At 42.8% G+C, this 15,799-nt stretch overlaps 2 protein-coding genes across 3 annotated transcripts; one reads left to right on the top strand and one right to left on the bottom strand.

Moving 5' to 3' along the window:
• Positions 1–3,479: 3,479 nt before the first annotated feature.
• LOC123089286 (transcription factor MYB44-like) lies at positions 3,480–4,401 on the top strand. The gene has a single exon (XM_044511003.1). It carries the CDS (start codon positions 3,553–3,555, stop codon positions 4,330–4,332), a length of 780 nt encoding a protein of 259 aa, XP_044366938.1. The 5' UTR covers positions 3,480–3,552; the 3' UTR covers positions 4,333–4,401.
• A 2,400-nt stretch (positions 4,402–6,801) lies between these two features.
• LOC123093404 (phosphoinositide phosphatase SAC2) lies at positions 6,802–15,255 on the bottom strand. 2 transcript variants are annotated; one of them, XM_044515366.1, is made up of 16 exons: positions 14,617–15,255; positions 13,725–13,929; positions 13,466–13,631; positions 12,618–12,840; positions 11,900–11,976; positions 11,618–11,805; positions 11,449–11,543; positions 11,201–11,334; positions 10,977–11,090; positions 9,937–10,234; positions 9,002–9,123; positions 8,776–8,886; positions 8,032–8,220; positions 7,777–7,935; positions 7,550–7,631; positions 6,802–7,364 (listed from the first exon to the last, which is right to left on the bottom strand). In XM_044515366.1, exons 1-16 carry the CDS (start codon positions 14,674–14,676, stop codon positions 7,254–7,256), a joined length of 2,334 nt encoding a protein of 777 aa, XP_044371301.1. In that variant the 5' UTR covers positions 14,677–15,255; the 3' UTR covers positions 6,802–7,253. The 2 variants fall into 2 exon arrangements, with proteins under 2 accessions (XP_044371301.1, XP_044371302.1); XM_044515367.1 differs by having other exon boundaries at positions 8,032–8,217; positions 14,617–15,251.
• Positions 15,256–15,799: the final 544 nt, after the last annotated feature.

The raw sequence follows: 15,799 nt of genomic DNA, 5'->3' as shown, positions 1-15,799 counted from the left end.
GATCACATTTACTTTTACTGTTGGTTTGGCTAATGCATCTAAGCACTTTTTGTTATTTTTTTATGGAGTGGGTTGAAGTTGCTCCTACATTTTGTAACCTTTGTTGCATCTCAGTATATTCAACATGATTTTTTAGAACCATATAATCAACATCAACACATGTTGGAAATATGATTCTCGTCATGCTTTATGATGTACTAACACCAAAATAATAGGAAACAATAAGATAGTGGGCGGAAGATGGCTCATTCTTTTCCATATGGGCCTCCAAATCAAGGATGCAAGTGGGACGAGCTTGCCGACAATTCCACAATACAAGCTTAGTGTTAATTTTACAACTAGTGGTGAAGTAAAGGGCGAGTTTCACACGGGATAAGCGGGCCGCCGCTTGCATCGTCACTACTCAAAATTAAATTAAAGCATTGCTATGTTAGATTAGATAGATGGATCATATGCTCTGCTGCTGGGCTGGCATGCACATCCATCCATTTCGATCTTGTACGTCCGTTTCCCCTTGTAGGGTTGCGTTCACTACACCTTTGCATGCATCTTCTGCCTGTTGCGGCGCGATGAAAGAAACCGACACCTTTCTTTCTCGCTAGCCATCCACGGTAGCGCCCCAGCCACCTGCAATGCAGATAGCAACAGCCGTAACAGACCATGCAACACAACACACACTCACAGATCACGTTTACGTTCAAAATGTTGGTTTGGTTAAATAATACATATGAGCGGATATACACGCGGGATTTTTGTTCCGAATTTTTCAACTTTTCGAAATGTGTATTTTGACAATGGGTGCATATGCACCTAGGAGCCAGAGGCAATTACCGCATATGAGCACTTTTTTCTTTTTTTTTGTTGAGTAGGTTGGAGTTGCTCCTAATGCTTTGTAACCTTGTTGCATTTCCATATAATCAACATGTTTTTTAGAACCATATAATCAACCTGTTGGGAATACGATCTCGCCACGGCTCATGGTCTATCAACACTAAATAGAAGGGAACAATAAGATAGTGTGTGGCAGAGGGCTCATTCTTCTACATATGGGCCTCCAAATCAATGATGCAAGTAGGACGGACTCATGAACAATTCCAAAATACAGGCTTAGTGTTAATTTTACAGTTAGTGGTGAACAAGAGAAGTTTCACAAGGGTAAGCAGGTCGCCGCTTGCATCCCTGCTACAACTTGAAGCATTACTACATTAGATTAGACAGATGGATCATATGCTCTGCTGCTGGGTTGGCATGTACGTCCATCCGTTTCAATCTTGTACATTCGTTTCGCTCGCATGGATGCTTTCACTACACCTTGGCGTGCATATGTTGCTTGTCGCAGCGCAACAAAAGAAACAAACACCTTTCTTTCCCTCTAGCCATCCACGTCAGCGCCCCAGCCATCTACAATGCAGACAACAACGACCGCAACAGACCACGCATCACAACACACACTCAAGGATCACATTTACTTTTAAAAATGTTGGTTTCGCTAATTAATACATCTAAGCACTTTTTTTGTTGAGTGGGTTGAAGTTACTCCTAACACTCTGTAACCTTATTGCATTTCCATATAATCAACATGTTTTTCTACAACCATATAATCAACCTGTTGGGAATACGATTCTCATCCTGGTTCATAATCTATCAACACTAAAATAGAAGGAAACAATTGATAGTGTGTGGCACAGGGCTCATTCTTCTACATATGGGCCTCCAAATCAATGGTGCAAGTGGGACGGGCTCACGAACAATTTCAAAATACAAGCTTAGTGTTAATTTTACAGCTAATGGTGAACAAGAGGAGTTTCACACGGGAAAAGCAGGCCTCCGCTTGCATCACTACTCCAACTTGAAGCATTACTACATTAGATTAGATAGATGGATCATATGCTCTGCTGCTGGCTTGGCATGCACGTCCATCCGTTTCAACCTTATATGTCCATTTTCGCTTGTAGAGACACCCTTACTACACCCTAGCGTGCATCTGTTGCTTGTCGCGGTGCGACGAAAGAAACGGATGCCTCCCTTTCTTTCTAGCCATCCACGTCGGCGCCCCAGTCACCTGCAATGCAGACAACAACCACCACAAAAGACCACGCAACACAACACACACTCACCGATCATGTTTACTTTTAAAATGTTTGCTTGGTTAATTAATACATCTGAGCACTTTTTTTAGTAGGTTGAAGTTGCTCCTAACGCTCTGTAACCTTGTTGCATTTCCATATAATCAACATGTTTTTTTACAACCATATAATCATCCTGTTGGGAATATGATTCTTGTCATGGTTCATTATCTATCAACACTAAAATAGAAGGAAACAATAAGATAGTGTGTGGCGGAGGGCTCATTCTTCTACATATGGGCCTCCAAATCAATGATGCAAGTGGGACGGGCTCACGAACAATTCCAAAATACAAGCTTAGTGCTAATTTTACAGTTAGTGATGAACAAGAGGAGTTTCACACGGGATAAGCAAGCCGCCGCCTGCATCCCTGCTTCAACTTGAAGCATTACTACATTAGATTAGGTAGATGGATCATATGCTCTGCTGCTGCGTTGGCATGCACGTCCATCCATTTCAACCTTATATGTCCATTTTCGCTTGCAGTGACACGCTTACTGCACTCTAGCGTGCATCTGTTGCTTGTCGCGGTGCGATGAAAGAAACGGATGCCTCCCTTTCTTTCTAGCCATCCACGTCGGCGCCCCAGCTACCTGCAATGCAGACAATAACCACCGCAAAAGACCACGCAACACAACACACACTCACGGTTCATGTTTACTTTTAAAATGTTTCCTTGGTTAATTAATACATCTGAGCACTTTTTTAGTAGGTTGAAGTTGCTCCTACCGCTCTGTAACCTTGTTGCATTTCCATATAATCAACATGTTTTTCACAACCATATAATCATCATGTTGGGAATATGATTCTTGTCACGGTTCATGATCTATCAACACTAAAATAGAAGGAAGCAATAAGATAGTGTGTGGTGGAGGGCTCATTCTTCTACATATGGGCCTCCAAATCAATGATGCAAGTGGGACGGGCTCACGAACAATTTCAAAATACAAGCTTAGTGTTAATTTTACAGTTAGTGGCGAACAAGAGGAGTTTCACACGGGATAAGAAGCCGCCGCTTGCATCCCTACTTCAACTTGAAGCATTACTACATTAGATTAGGTAGATAGATCATATGCTCTGCTGCTGGGTTGGCATGCATGTTCATCCGTTTCAACCTTATATGATCATTTTCGCTTGCAGTGACACCCTTACTGCACCCTGGCGTGCATCTGTTGCTTGTCGTGGCGCGACGAAAGAAACGGATGCCTTCCTTTCTTTCTAGCCATCCACGTCGACGCCGCAGCTACCTGCAATGCAGACAACAATGCCCGCAACAGACCACGCAACACAACACACACTTACACCAGTGACCACGCACGCGCCCGCTATATATTCAGCTCGGCGCCGCGCCGCTCCTCACCAGTCACCACCACTCCTCGGTCTGACAGAAGCCGTTGCTTGCGTCTGAGACGACCGCACTGACGCGATGGAGGTGCCGGTGCCGATCAAGACGGGGTCGTGGAGCCCTGAGGAGGACGCGCTGCTGGTGGCCCTCGTCCGGCAGCATGGCGCGCGGCGGTGGAGCGTGATCAGTGCCGGCGTCCCCGGGCGCACGGGCAAGTCGTGCCGGCTGCGGTGGTGCAACCAGCTCAGCCCGGCCGTGCAGCACCGTCCCTTCACGGCGCAGGAGGACGCGCTCATCATCGCCGCGCAGTCGCGCTACGGCAACAAGTGGGCCGACATCGCGCGCCTCCTCCCCGGCCGCACCGACAACTCCGTCAAGAACCACTGGAACTCCAACCTCCGCAGGTGCCAGCGCCGCGCCAAGGCCATGGCCGCCGCCGCCGCCGCGCGTGCCGCCGCCTCCTCTTCCTCGTCGTCCGGATCGGCCGCGAGAGCCAAGACGCAACAGCAGGAACAGGTCGTGGTGATGAACGGGACGCCGCCGGCCGCCGTGCATGGAGCGGGTACTGCTGCCGTCGATGACCCGCTTCCAATGCCGTCGCTGACGCTGAGCCTGGGCCTGCCCCAGATGGCCGCGGACTGGGCGTCGGAGGAGGCAAAGGCAAAGGAAAAGGAAAAGACACCACCGCCGGTGGGCGTGGGGGACGGTGAAGTGCGGCTGATGGCGGCGATGCGGCAGCTGGTGAGGGAGGAGGTGGAGAGGCAGGCAGGGCAGCTCTTGTACTCGGTCATCATGGCCACCACCGCTGCCAGGGCCGACGGGACATCGCCGTCCGATGGCCCAACCAACGGCCACCACTAAGGTGGGTAGTAAATCATATATGGATGGTTTTCAGTGTAATCTCTGTCATTTAAGTTTGTGTTGTTTCAAGACATTCCCCTGTTGAATCATGTAATATCTTCCGTGTTTGCTATTGGCAAGTTGCTTGAATTTGCAACTCGCGTCAGTCGATTTCTAGTCGGAGATGAGGTCGCCAAGAGTGACCCGGAGCTGGGGACGACACAACTGTGGCGTCGCCGGTGAAGGGTGGGAAAAAGGGGTGGGGGTCTGAGGTTGACAGTTTGGGTTGCGGGGCGGGCTGCTGGCACCCGATAAGAGGTGTTTGGGGGGGGGGGGGGGGGGGGGGTTAAGGGATGGCCGGCGGCAGGCCGGTGGAGGTTGTCGCTTGGGGGCTATAGGGCGGCTGGAGGAAGGGGACGAGATGAGGAGGAAGACAAACGGCAACCATTGGATTTTAATCCAACGGCAGAAAAATTCGTCCAACATGATTTTTTTAAGGCAGGTTGCAAATAGCATATGCCCTAATATCTTATCGAAAACGCTTCCGCTCAACCAACCAACTTTGTCGCACCGTCCACTATCTTTCGTGACCATTAGACATGCCTTTCATCAGAAGGCTCGCAACTACCCACCATAGGATAGCTTTTTCAATCTGGCCCTTGTTTGCAATCCCTTTGAGCGCAACAAAAGCTTGTTGCAAACCGACTAGGGAAGGGTAGGGCGGTTGCCAGCATGTGGCGGCGCCGTGGCTAAGCGCGACAGCAAGCCAAGCTCGTTTCGGAGATCTGCAGAGGAGAGAGGAAGGTGACAGAGGAGAAGGGGGGAGAAGAAGGAGGGGGGAAGGAGAAGGGCGCAACGGCGTGCTGCTCGAGCAAGCTCGTCGGCCGACAAGACGGGCGATGGAGATTGGTGGCGCTCGGAACGGGAACTCGGGGTGGATAGACTTGCGGTTGGCGGTGATGACGAAGACACAGGTCCCCTACAGTAGTTGCCTCCTAGTCTCAGATCCCCACAAGCAGAGATGCTTTTTGCAACAAAGGTCGAGTCACAATTGCAATAAGGGTCTTATCACAGTGACGGTGAACACGACCATGAGACAGAGATGCAATTGCTTGCAATAAGGCTCTTGTTACAATGATGACGCTGACGAAGATGCTTCTGCAACAAGGGCCCTATTGCAATTGAAGTAAGGCTCTTGTTGCAATGAGGGAAACATGAAACATGAACACACGATACAATCGTACACTGAGCATCATAGATCAGACGACCCACGACCCCCCGGTCAACACGTAGTGCACCCCATATTTTATATCTTGCTTGAAACCGATAGTCTAAATGGGTCGTGTATTCCTCCCATGCCAATAAAGATCACGGCGATACATGTACAACGCAGGTAGGCACCCGGCCTAGTAGCAAACAGAGGCAGTGTCCATAATACACAACATAAACAAATCGGTCCCGAGTTGTGCCACACGGCCACTGCAAGTTAGTAACCGGCAGATACAATATCGGTTTTTATTAAAATACATCTAGATATGCCATAAGCATTAGATAAGTATTTAGATGACAAATTTAGTTGTAAAAAACGCTAGGGCCAGAGTTTCCCGCGTCACACGTGTGGCACCCATTGTATGTGAACATAGAGTCTATCACACCCGATCATCACGAGGTGCTTCGAAACGACGAATTTTCGCAATAGTTCATACTTGAGAACACATTTATCTTGAAATTAAGTGAAAGGATCATCTTATAATGTCACCGTCGTCCTAAGCAAAATAAGATGCATAAAAGATAAACATCACACTTAGCATCTGGATTTATTTTACGTGAACATCCATTTGGGGTTTTCTTTTTTCTTGTCCTTTTTATGTTTTATTGAGTCACTCACATCTAGATGTGCAGTAGACATATGCAACTACGAGACGAGTAGAGAGCATACCGGAGTAGGGCATTTTGAAGACCGAACTCCATGGAGCCCTTTATTTTAAAAAATTCAAAATTCATAAATTTCAGTTCAAAAAAATTCCGAAAAAATCACACATGTATGCAAGGAAGTAAAGTGTATGTGTGAAAAAAATCAAAAAAAAATTACCTTTAACTGTGAGCTGCACAAAAAAAACAAAATCATGGACTTTAAAGATGAACAGTACATATGCTAAAAAGCCCCAGATTAGTCGTTCTTTTGTAGCTCACATTTTATTGTATTTCAACCTAAAAATTTGCACATGTATATTATGTATCTAGCTATATGTGTATTTATTTTCAGAATTTTTTGAAACTAAAAAGTTTAAATTTTGAAGTTTTCAAATAAAGGCCTCCACGGAGCTCGGTCTCCGTTTGGCATTTTCGACCTAGTAGTTGTTTTTATTTTCAAAAAAAAGAGCATACCTAGTAGAGACTCCAATTGAAGCGCAGAAAAAATTCTCCGGAACCTGTTTTCTGTGAGATGCTGTGTTACAAACATATACAAGTAAACCGCCGTCCAAAACATATGTGAACAGCATATATATCTGTACCATATATATTTACAGGAGAAGTCCTTTCTTTTATCATTTTCCATATGTTTTTTTTTTGTATTTTTTCTCTAAAGGCGAACAAAAAACATAAGCTGTCTAGCTAAGCTAACCCTTGAAAAGAATTAGATAGATATGTTTGCCTTTGCCAGTCATTCATTGCCTTTCCCTTCACTCCAATCCTGTCCAAACCAAACCAAACCACACGCCATCATCTGCATTTCTCGACTGAGTTGCCGCGTTAGAGCTTTGATCCACCGAGCGAATTGCGCCGATTCTTCTTCTGTTGCTTCAGCCTCGGCGAATGCCAGCAGCGTGCACGCAGGCCGCAGCTTCTTCTTAAGCTTTTTTACCTTTGTTCTAGCCGTGGAGCTTTCGTGCTGCAGCGAAAATTATATGGAGATGCCACCAGGGCAAATTCTTTAGCACTTAGTAGCAAAGCATGCCTCCATTAGCCACCCACTGAGCAAAGCGGTCAGAATAGTCGCGTGAGTCTGAGAGCTGGCTGCTTGAGCGCGACAGGTCAGTGTCATCCCTTCCCTGTTAACAAGGGAGACAAGTTCTAAGACTGATGAATATATGTAGATTAAATCTGAACCTATAAAATTCGGATCAGGGAAAACCAATATCAAGATTAAGTCTAGTGGGATGTACTACCATAGATCCTAATGGACCTAACTAACTAAGTGTTTCACAGCGAAAAAGGGTTAGAAAGACAAGCTGACCTCATCATTGTGTCCTGGCTCACTGTAAGTAGTAGTAGATCCAACACTGATACCATCCAAAGGTGAATGGATGATCGATGACCTGCAAATGATAGTTTGAAGAACCTTCTTAATTTTAACCATCACAATGGTTGGAGTAGTATCACATTATCAGCCTCAATAAGAGATCAAGGGGATGCGAATGTAATGAATGTGACAAAATATAAACTGGCAACAGTATATGGTACCTCTCAAAGGCTTCTTCGTCACAAGAATTTCCTGAAGACGATAACAAATCAAGATCGAGAAAATTTGAAGAATGCAACTCCGGATAACCTAATCTTTTTAAGTAACTCTGTCGTTCCTGCGAAATGGAGTGTCTTCCAGGCATCGTGCTATATTTTGTACTAAACATAACAAAAATGAAGTTAGTCGTATTGCACTCATGGACAAGCTGAAGTTCTCCACAAAAAATAAAAAAGATTGAACAAGGACTAACACACCTGGGGCATGGGTTTGTTTCACACATATAGATCTCTGGTGCAGAATCAGTAGGCTCTCTAATATCATCCAGCTGTTGCACAGGGAGTAATTCTGACGCAGTGTTGTTTTCGCCGACATTACGGTCAGACACGGGTGCGCTGTTTTCACATAGAATATTTCCATCCGAGAGCGACCTCTTTATGAATCTGCTGATATGAAATGTCTCATTTACTAATTTATGCATGTAAATTTGATTGAAGAACAACGATAAACTAACTGAGTTTGATTGTTTCAGCAAGCCATCATTCCATCAATATGTAAGAACTGAACATCAAGTAAGGTTCTTGCTTGTGCTAATCAATATATCATATTTTATTAACGGTTACCAGAATTTACTCTGTGTTGGAACATCTAAACGTAATTATCTGTAATGAAAGATACATGTAAAAACACCTAGTTCTTGTTACTCCAGGGTATCAAAGGTATTTCTTGATTGGTGACAACTTTTTCACACGTATTACGCGGACCAACAAGTGAGAACAACAAGACATTTTTGTTCGAGATACTTGTACTGCATCATGTTGGCCTTGAGCCCATGGAATGAGGGAATGGATCAAGTTACTATATGTAACAATTTCTACTTTGATATACCGTCTGATTAAAGTCAAGAAAAGTGTCCAAGTAAAAGCTAATGGTGTACAGAATATGTTGGAGACCAGCTCATCAAGCAATGCTGTTGTTAATGGAAGAGTTTATATCAGTACCTTCCAGTTTCTTCACTTAAAGTTCCTTGCCGGCCGATATTGTAATGCTGATCTGAGTCCAACTTCCACAGAGGAGGTTTGCCTTGTTGAGGCTGGAAATGACCCAAGAATCTGCATTTCAAAAAAAAACACAACATATAAATCTTGTGTGGAATAATATTAGACTAATGTCAGCATTTTCCATTGGTTTTGTCAGAGTGATATTTGCAGACATAAAGAAGCTTACACATTTATAGCATCCTGCTTCTCAGGATCTGTGTAAGCATTATTGTAGTAACGTTGAAGGGTTCGAAGGAACTCCTGGGATTGGGTTGCTGCCTTCCACTGCCCTCTTTGCTCACAGAAGATCTGTGGCATGTTACAATGGAAAAGTTAGACCGATCATTCAAAATACAAAGTTGGATTTGTGTTGACTACTGAACACTGCCTACCAACAAGACTCAAATCATTCTGAAATAAAGATGTTCAAGATTACAACAGCAAACACTTAAAATGAGAATCAACTATAGGGTTTTTCTCAAAAACTATAATCAGTAAGAAATGCCTCTTATTTTAGTCACAAAAAATTTAGATGCAAACAGTCAAGATAAATTCTCATAAATACACTCAACATGCTTGGGTGACAGATGTCCTCGCCCTATTGCTAAACTTGTTTCCAAGGGGCAAAGCCGCATGTATCAATTGATTTAGGAAGTTCATTTAATCATAGGAAGACCTGTGAGAGCAAACGTTTCATATTAGGTATCAACTGTCCTGGTGCGCATGACCTTTGCTAAAATGACAAGCATGACAGACTGGCCCATGATAGTAGCTAGCAACTGCTCTTTCAGAGTCCTATTTTCAGGTGACAGGTGACCTTAATGTTTATTTGACTTAAACATGTGGCTAAATAGCCAAACACAACAACAGGGAAAGGAAAATAAATGTATAAATCAAATGATCAAAAAAAGGGAAGAGCAGGTGTTACAATTAGAAGTTTAGAACTACTCGGGGAAATTAGAAGTGCTCCAAAGGTGGTAAAGAATACATTAAAACAATAGTACACAACTGCACACCTTTCAGAGTATGCATACTAAATTTTAGTTTTATAAAGCGCAATTTCAAGAGCTGTGTTATGCAGATTATGTTCCTCAGGAGTCACAGATATAAGAAGATGCTAACCTTGTTGTGAGCAGCAGAACCACCGTACTGGATAGCTAATGTATCACCCATCCTTTCATAGAAATCCATCAGATCATCGGCCAAAGGATCATGCAGATCAATCTTAGGTTCTTCAGTGAGCTTCAACACATGAAGTTGACGCCCTAAAGCAGCTAATCCGTATGCAAACTGTGCGACATTTGTGCGGTCTAAGCAGTCTATGCAGTTAGTCCTGAGGACACCCTTCTGTAGCAAAAGGGGTACCATCGTAGCTGCGCAGAAATCATCATTGATTTTGATATCACATGGCCCTTGTCCACTGCAAAACATGTAAAAGATAACCATTAGAGAAACGAATCTCTATTCGAAGCATTATTAAACATTCAGATTTGTATTTGAGTTCAGTGTTTTCTACTGGAATTCAATGACAGACAACACATATGGGGCTCATTTCTTGGAAAAATTTCCACTGAAAAAATGGCATGTGCACATTTATTTATTTTCCTTTCTAAATCCATGTAATGTGAAGGCATCACAACAAGATATGAAAAAAAAAATACTGCCAGCAGCAAGCCAAAAGGAAGTCGATTGCTTGCATTATAGGTTGACTTGTTTCCTTTGGGTTGGTAGTTTCCCTTTTATCTGCACTAGATTACATATTTGTTTTAGATACGCATGTCAAAATCAATTCCGATAGAAAGGGTGTGGCAGCTATCTTTGAGTTTAAGCAATGGAATAGTAAAGTCTTCTAGTAAGCAAGTCCCTGCCAATCATCTCTTATCTGGTCAGCTGTAATACATCTATTCCTCTCCAAATCAGTGCTCTCCTTTCACATGGCCATGTTCTCCTCTCATACGGATGTTTACACATGTTGTGAACTAACAATGACCACATATATACTATGAAAGACTATTAATACAAATAACAATGGATGGTTTCTGCTGTGTGAAATCTATACAGCAAAGTAGTTATTTGCTGGAGGGGCTCATTTCAAGGATTTGCTAAATCAAACTTATAGATTCTTAAGCAATTGCAAGCTCGTAAGTAGGTATACAAATTACCTTGAAGCATCCAAAGGTTTTGATGATGTAGTTATCTCACAATGGAGGAGGTCCGTTAGTTCCAACACATCTGATGCTACTTTGTTTAACAGTCCAAGCACATTGGCGCCTTTCCTGCAGATGGCATGTAGATTAATAACATTAGTATGTATTTCACATATAACCAACAGGTTCTTACAGGGGCAGGCTCAGATAGAATATCCTCTTGTAATACAATAGATTACCTTCGAGAAAGCTTACTCAGATCCATGTGTAAAAACTTAAGACGTTTGTCATCCGGTAACCCCTTATTTATGTAATGGATAGCCTTTGCAAATTCTGCACGGAGCAAAGATTCACGAGGCTTCTTCTCACGAGTCTGGGAGATAGACAAGCAATCCAAAAGGGAGTATTCAGAAAAGATACCAAGAGGCTATCAAACTGACCAATAAATCAATAGATGTAAATTACGTTAAACAATTATTACACTCACCTTGATTAAGTTTAAGATGACTATAGGGTTCCCATATCTAAGAACAAGGTTTTCAAAATGAAGGCGGGTGGCCTTGTAGTCCACATCTGATTTTACTGCAGGTAGCAAGGATTATCAGAGAAGTCTACAGATCTGCAAATTCATATCAGACTAACGGTACAGAACTTACACGTGATTTCTGGCCTAATATTAAGTCTTGAAGTTTCCTGAAACCAGACAAGAGGTATTGATCCTCTATGTTGTACAACAGAAGTTATTTGACTTGGGATGTCATCAGGTGTGTCTTCAAAAACAATCTGTTCAGTCTCAACATCATTGGCAACCCTACCCTTTTCATTAACACCTCGTTTCATGAATCTAAATTTCAAAATGATAAAAATAAATACACTTGTGAGATAAATATAAAGGTGAGCTTTGACTACAGAAAAGCTCAAATGCTTGTAACGCAAACCTGGTTCCAGCAAAATGACGCGAGCGTCTGGCTATAAGTGTCAACCAAAAATCCTTCCCAGATACTGACAGCTTCGACTGAACACACGAATATATATCTATTAGCTTCTCTTCGTATAGTACATGAATAGACGAAACACACTACTAGCATGTAAGCCTTGCAAAGACAAAAACACTGCTAGCATAACGACATTTCAACCCGAATAGCAACAATAATATGTTACTATTAGTTCTTAACTACACTCATAAATATCATAAATACTTGCATAATGAGGTCTTGCACAAGGAACAAGGGATTGTGTTCAATGCTTGCTAACAGACATTAAGGTATAAATAGCAATTCAATGATGACTGTACAATACTACTATGCACCAAGAACATACAAAAGATGGAAACTGAAAAAAGCAGGAACAGTCTGCTGACACTTACAAGCAAATGTTTCGACTCGCGAAAGCCGCAAGCAGCTCAAACTGAAAAATGTCAGCAGGTTATACAAAGCCATGCGTTTGCAAACCCTTTATTTCAAGCATTCACTACATGTCAGGTCATTAAATGTGCAGTAAAACGGATAAGTTAGTACGACGGTATTGAGTTAGCAGAAGCCCTTGTGGTCTTCCGTGATGAATAGATGATACCAGTAAGATCAATAACTGAAGATGATGATGGAAATAAAAAATAATGTAGAGCCAAAAAACTTTGTGTGTCACAGAAGAATATACCTGTTTAAAAAATCCATGGACCAAGGCCACGGTCCAATCGGTATTCTTGAGATGGTTCCGCATTGCTCGTGTCAAAAATTCATTCCATACAAACATTGTTTCATAAACAACATGTCCAGTATTTTTGTCATTTATGTTCTTCTGAAGACTGCGCATGATGTTGTAAGAGTAGCTGAAGAAGAAGTCCTTCGTAAGATCGACAGAGCAAAGGAGTCGTTTATATCTACAAAAAGTGGGCAATAAAAACATTAATATGTGCAGACAATAACAATCAAAAGAACATTAGCGAGAATATATTTAAAGTACATTTATAATAGTACAAGTATAATACTATGGGAGCGAAGAAATTCAAAACAATTCTATATACCTCTGACCATCCATACACAAATCTCAGTACTGCAAGAATGGTCATGATGTACCGACCATATAAGCTGGATGCATATTGTTATCAACAAGCAGATTTTATACTTATAGACAAAAGTAACATCAAATGCGCCAAAAGAAATATTACACCGTTGCTGGACCAAATGGAACTGCCCGTGTTCAACTACGAATATGAATACACACCGGAAAAAACTTATCTGAAAATAATGCAGTATAAAACAATACAATAAAATAAAATAGACGCCACACCATCAATGCACATTGTCTTGTCACAATGTAGAACCAAAATGAACTGGAATGTTTGGAAAAGAAAGGGGCCTAAAGTAACATAAATGAATAGCAAATCAATATCCAAGACTCCAAATACAAAAGGAAGCAAGCTGGTGATTTTGATATTGTTAAGAACCAGCGATGGAATTACAACAGGCAATACACAATATTTCCATAATGAAACAATGAAAGACCTGTTCTCATCCCTAGAATTAGCCACATTGGGGCAGACTATAGGACATGGAATTGCGATCATTTCGCTCTTGCCAATTGAATAAATATCATGGCCACAGATTGTGCCAACTTTTCTTCTCCTGGTAATTATAACCATGTAATAAGGACCAAGAAACTTCATAAAACCTGAAGAAGCACAGAAGTGGTAAATGTTATAATTTGAACAGCTAAAACATTTTCATTGATATACTCTATGAATCTCAGTTTATGTTGAAATACCAATTATTCCATAGCATTTTGTGACAAATTTCAGCCCGCCAGTCAACCTATTTCCCTCGTGAATCCGCCATAGTAGTTCTTGGCATTCATTCTCAGTATAACTAGTAGGATCCTCCTGGATACCCAAATCAGTAGACTCCAGCCGGTCAATCTTTAGCACCCTCCAAAGAGTCCTGCTCTTGTCTCTTCCGACAAGATAGAATTTCTGCACCAAAATATCGCACAAATATTTAGCACGACAGAATTTGAGCTAGAACGCATGAGAACTTTTGACATCCAGCCTCACTTCTAGTAAATCAAAGAAACGGTGCTCAGAGGACGACAATTACATAACTTCTATTGTTCTGTCCTAACGACCAATAGCTAAATCTTAGCTTCTGAATTATATGAATATCTGAGAATCCTTGCGCATATATGCAAGGTCAGCTGAAAGTCAGAAATTTTAATTGTTTGCATTAGCTTGGCAATAACCAAGCAGAGGCAAACACCACAACATTACATCATCATTAAACAAGATCGACCAGCACATATTTAATCTGCATGACACAATTGCAGGGAGCAGTAAAAAGGAACAGAGTCTTCCCTCCCCTGCAAAAGAAACAAAAAGAAGGATCTCCCCTGACCTTTTTGCAGCCTTCTACCCTTCCCTTTCCTATAATCAAATCGGACCGAACCAATCATACAGTAGATCCGTCCCACAGTGCAAGCATAAATGACCCAATAATCCAATCAACCATGAACAAGCAAACAAACACAGGCCCCCATTATAACAGAAACACACGAGGTTGACTGACACAAAGATTGCCATGTCCAAGGAAGCTACGGATACAATCCAGTTCAAGGCAAACCAAATCAAGAGAATAGTTAAGCAAAATTTGCAAGAGATGCTCACCGATCTGGTTTCGTAGAGCCGGAACTTCTGGAGGAATTTGCCGCCTCTCATGGCCTCCATCGGATCAGATATTCAGATCAACAAGCAGGCGGCCAGAATGAATCCGAGCCTGAGAAATTCAGAAAGACAAACGGAGACTCCGCGTGGTTCAGCTAGCTCCTCTTGGGCTGCTTCAAGTAGAGCATCTTGGTCTCGCGCGAGAATGCTCCAGGGTCATACGGAAACAAATCAAGGAGCCCGCCCCTGGGATCAAGAACGAACCGGCGACGACCGGACGGATCGAAATGGATCCAATTCACGCCCCAACACCGGGAAATTCTCCAGAAAACACGCGCACCTTCGGATCAAGAAGGCGGGAGAGGGAAGAGGAAATCGACGGGGCAACCAAGAAGCCGATTCAGGGGAGCAAGGGGGGATTTTCAGGGCCGCCTCCGCGGGAGAGATGGGCGGGTCATAAATAGGAGGGGACTAAATTTCCGGAGCAGAAAGGATGGATTTTTTCCGAGGGCAACGCGGGGGCAAGGGGGAGGAAGACGAGAGCCACAAGGAGGAGGTGGACGAGGCTGGCTGGCGACGACGACGCCGTCGTCCACAAAAACACCACGCAAACGCAACGCCAGGCGAGAGTGGCAAGCCGCAAATACCACCGGACTAATCATTGCGGCAGCGGCATCTTTTTTGGCCGGATTTATTGTGCTCTTTTCACAAAGAGAGACAAAAAAAGATGCTTTTACCAGAGAAGAAGAAACTTTGGGTTTGGGTTTGGTTTTGTCCAAGAGGAAACTGGTAAATGGCCTCTTTTTGGCAGGAGCAAGACGAATTTTATTTACAGTGGAGAATTTAACTACTGGCTGTAATAAATAAATTGATGAAGGGCAATTTGGGAAGCCATCAAGATGGGTTTTTGATGTGTGTGTGTGTGTGTGTTTGTTTAACAATGTGTGGTTCATTCAGGGGAAGATGATTACAACATTCTCAAAAGAAAAGTAGTGGAGATGAAACGATAAAACGTTGATTAGGTATTCCATGATCAATGTCAATGGCAGCTACCTGGCGCATAGGAATAGTTTAGGCCCTAGTGCAAGCTTCCCACATGGAATACTTAATGAAGTGCTTATTCACCAACCTTGTTATGCAAGGTGCGACTTTCTCAACTAGGAAGGGATCAAGGGGGGTTGAGAGG

This window comes from Triticum aestivum, chromosome 4B, assembly GCF_018294505.1.
Source record: "Triticum aestivum cultivar Chinese Spring chromosome 4B, IWGSC CS RefSeq v2.1, whole genome shotgun sequence".
In the NCBI taxonomy this organism is placed as follows: Eukaryota; Viridiplantae; Streptophyta; class Magnoliopsida; order Poales; family Poaceae; genus Triticum; species Triticum aestivum.
Note: the sequence above shows the minus strand (reverse complement) of the source record. Positions and strands in the feature narration are given on the sequence as shown.

Coding starts and splice junctions, on each gene's coding strand:
- LOC123093404 (XM_044515366.1), bottom strand. CDS start 14,676: ATGGAGGCCATGAGAGGCGGCAAATTCCTCCAGAAGTTCCGGCTCTAC. Junction 13,930..14,616: donor GGCTCTACGAAACCAGATCG/GTGAGCATCTCT, acceptor ATTTTGGTGCAG/AAATTCTATCTTGTCGGAAG. Junction 11,335..11,448: donor TCATCTTAAACTTAATCAAG/GTGAGTGTAATA, acceptor TCTATCTCCCAG/ACTCGTGAGAAGAAGCCTCG.
- LOC123089286 (XM_044511003.1), top strand. CDS start 3,553: ATGGAGGTGCCGGTGCCGATCAAGACGGGGTCGTGGAGCCCTGAGGAG.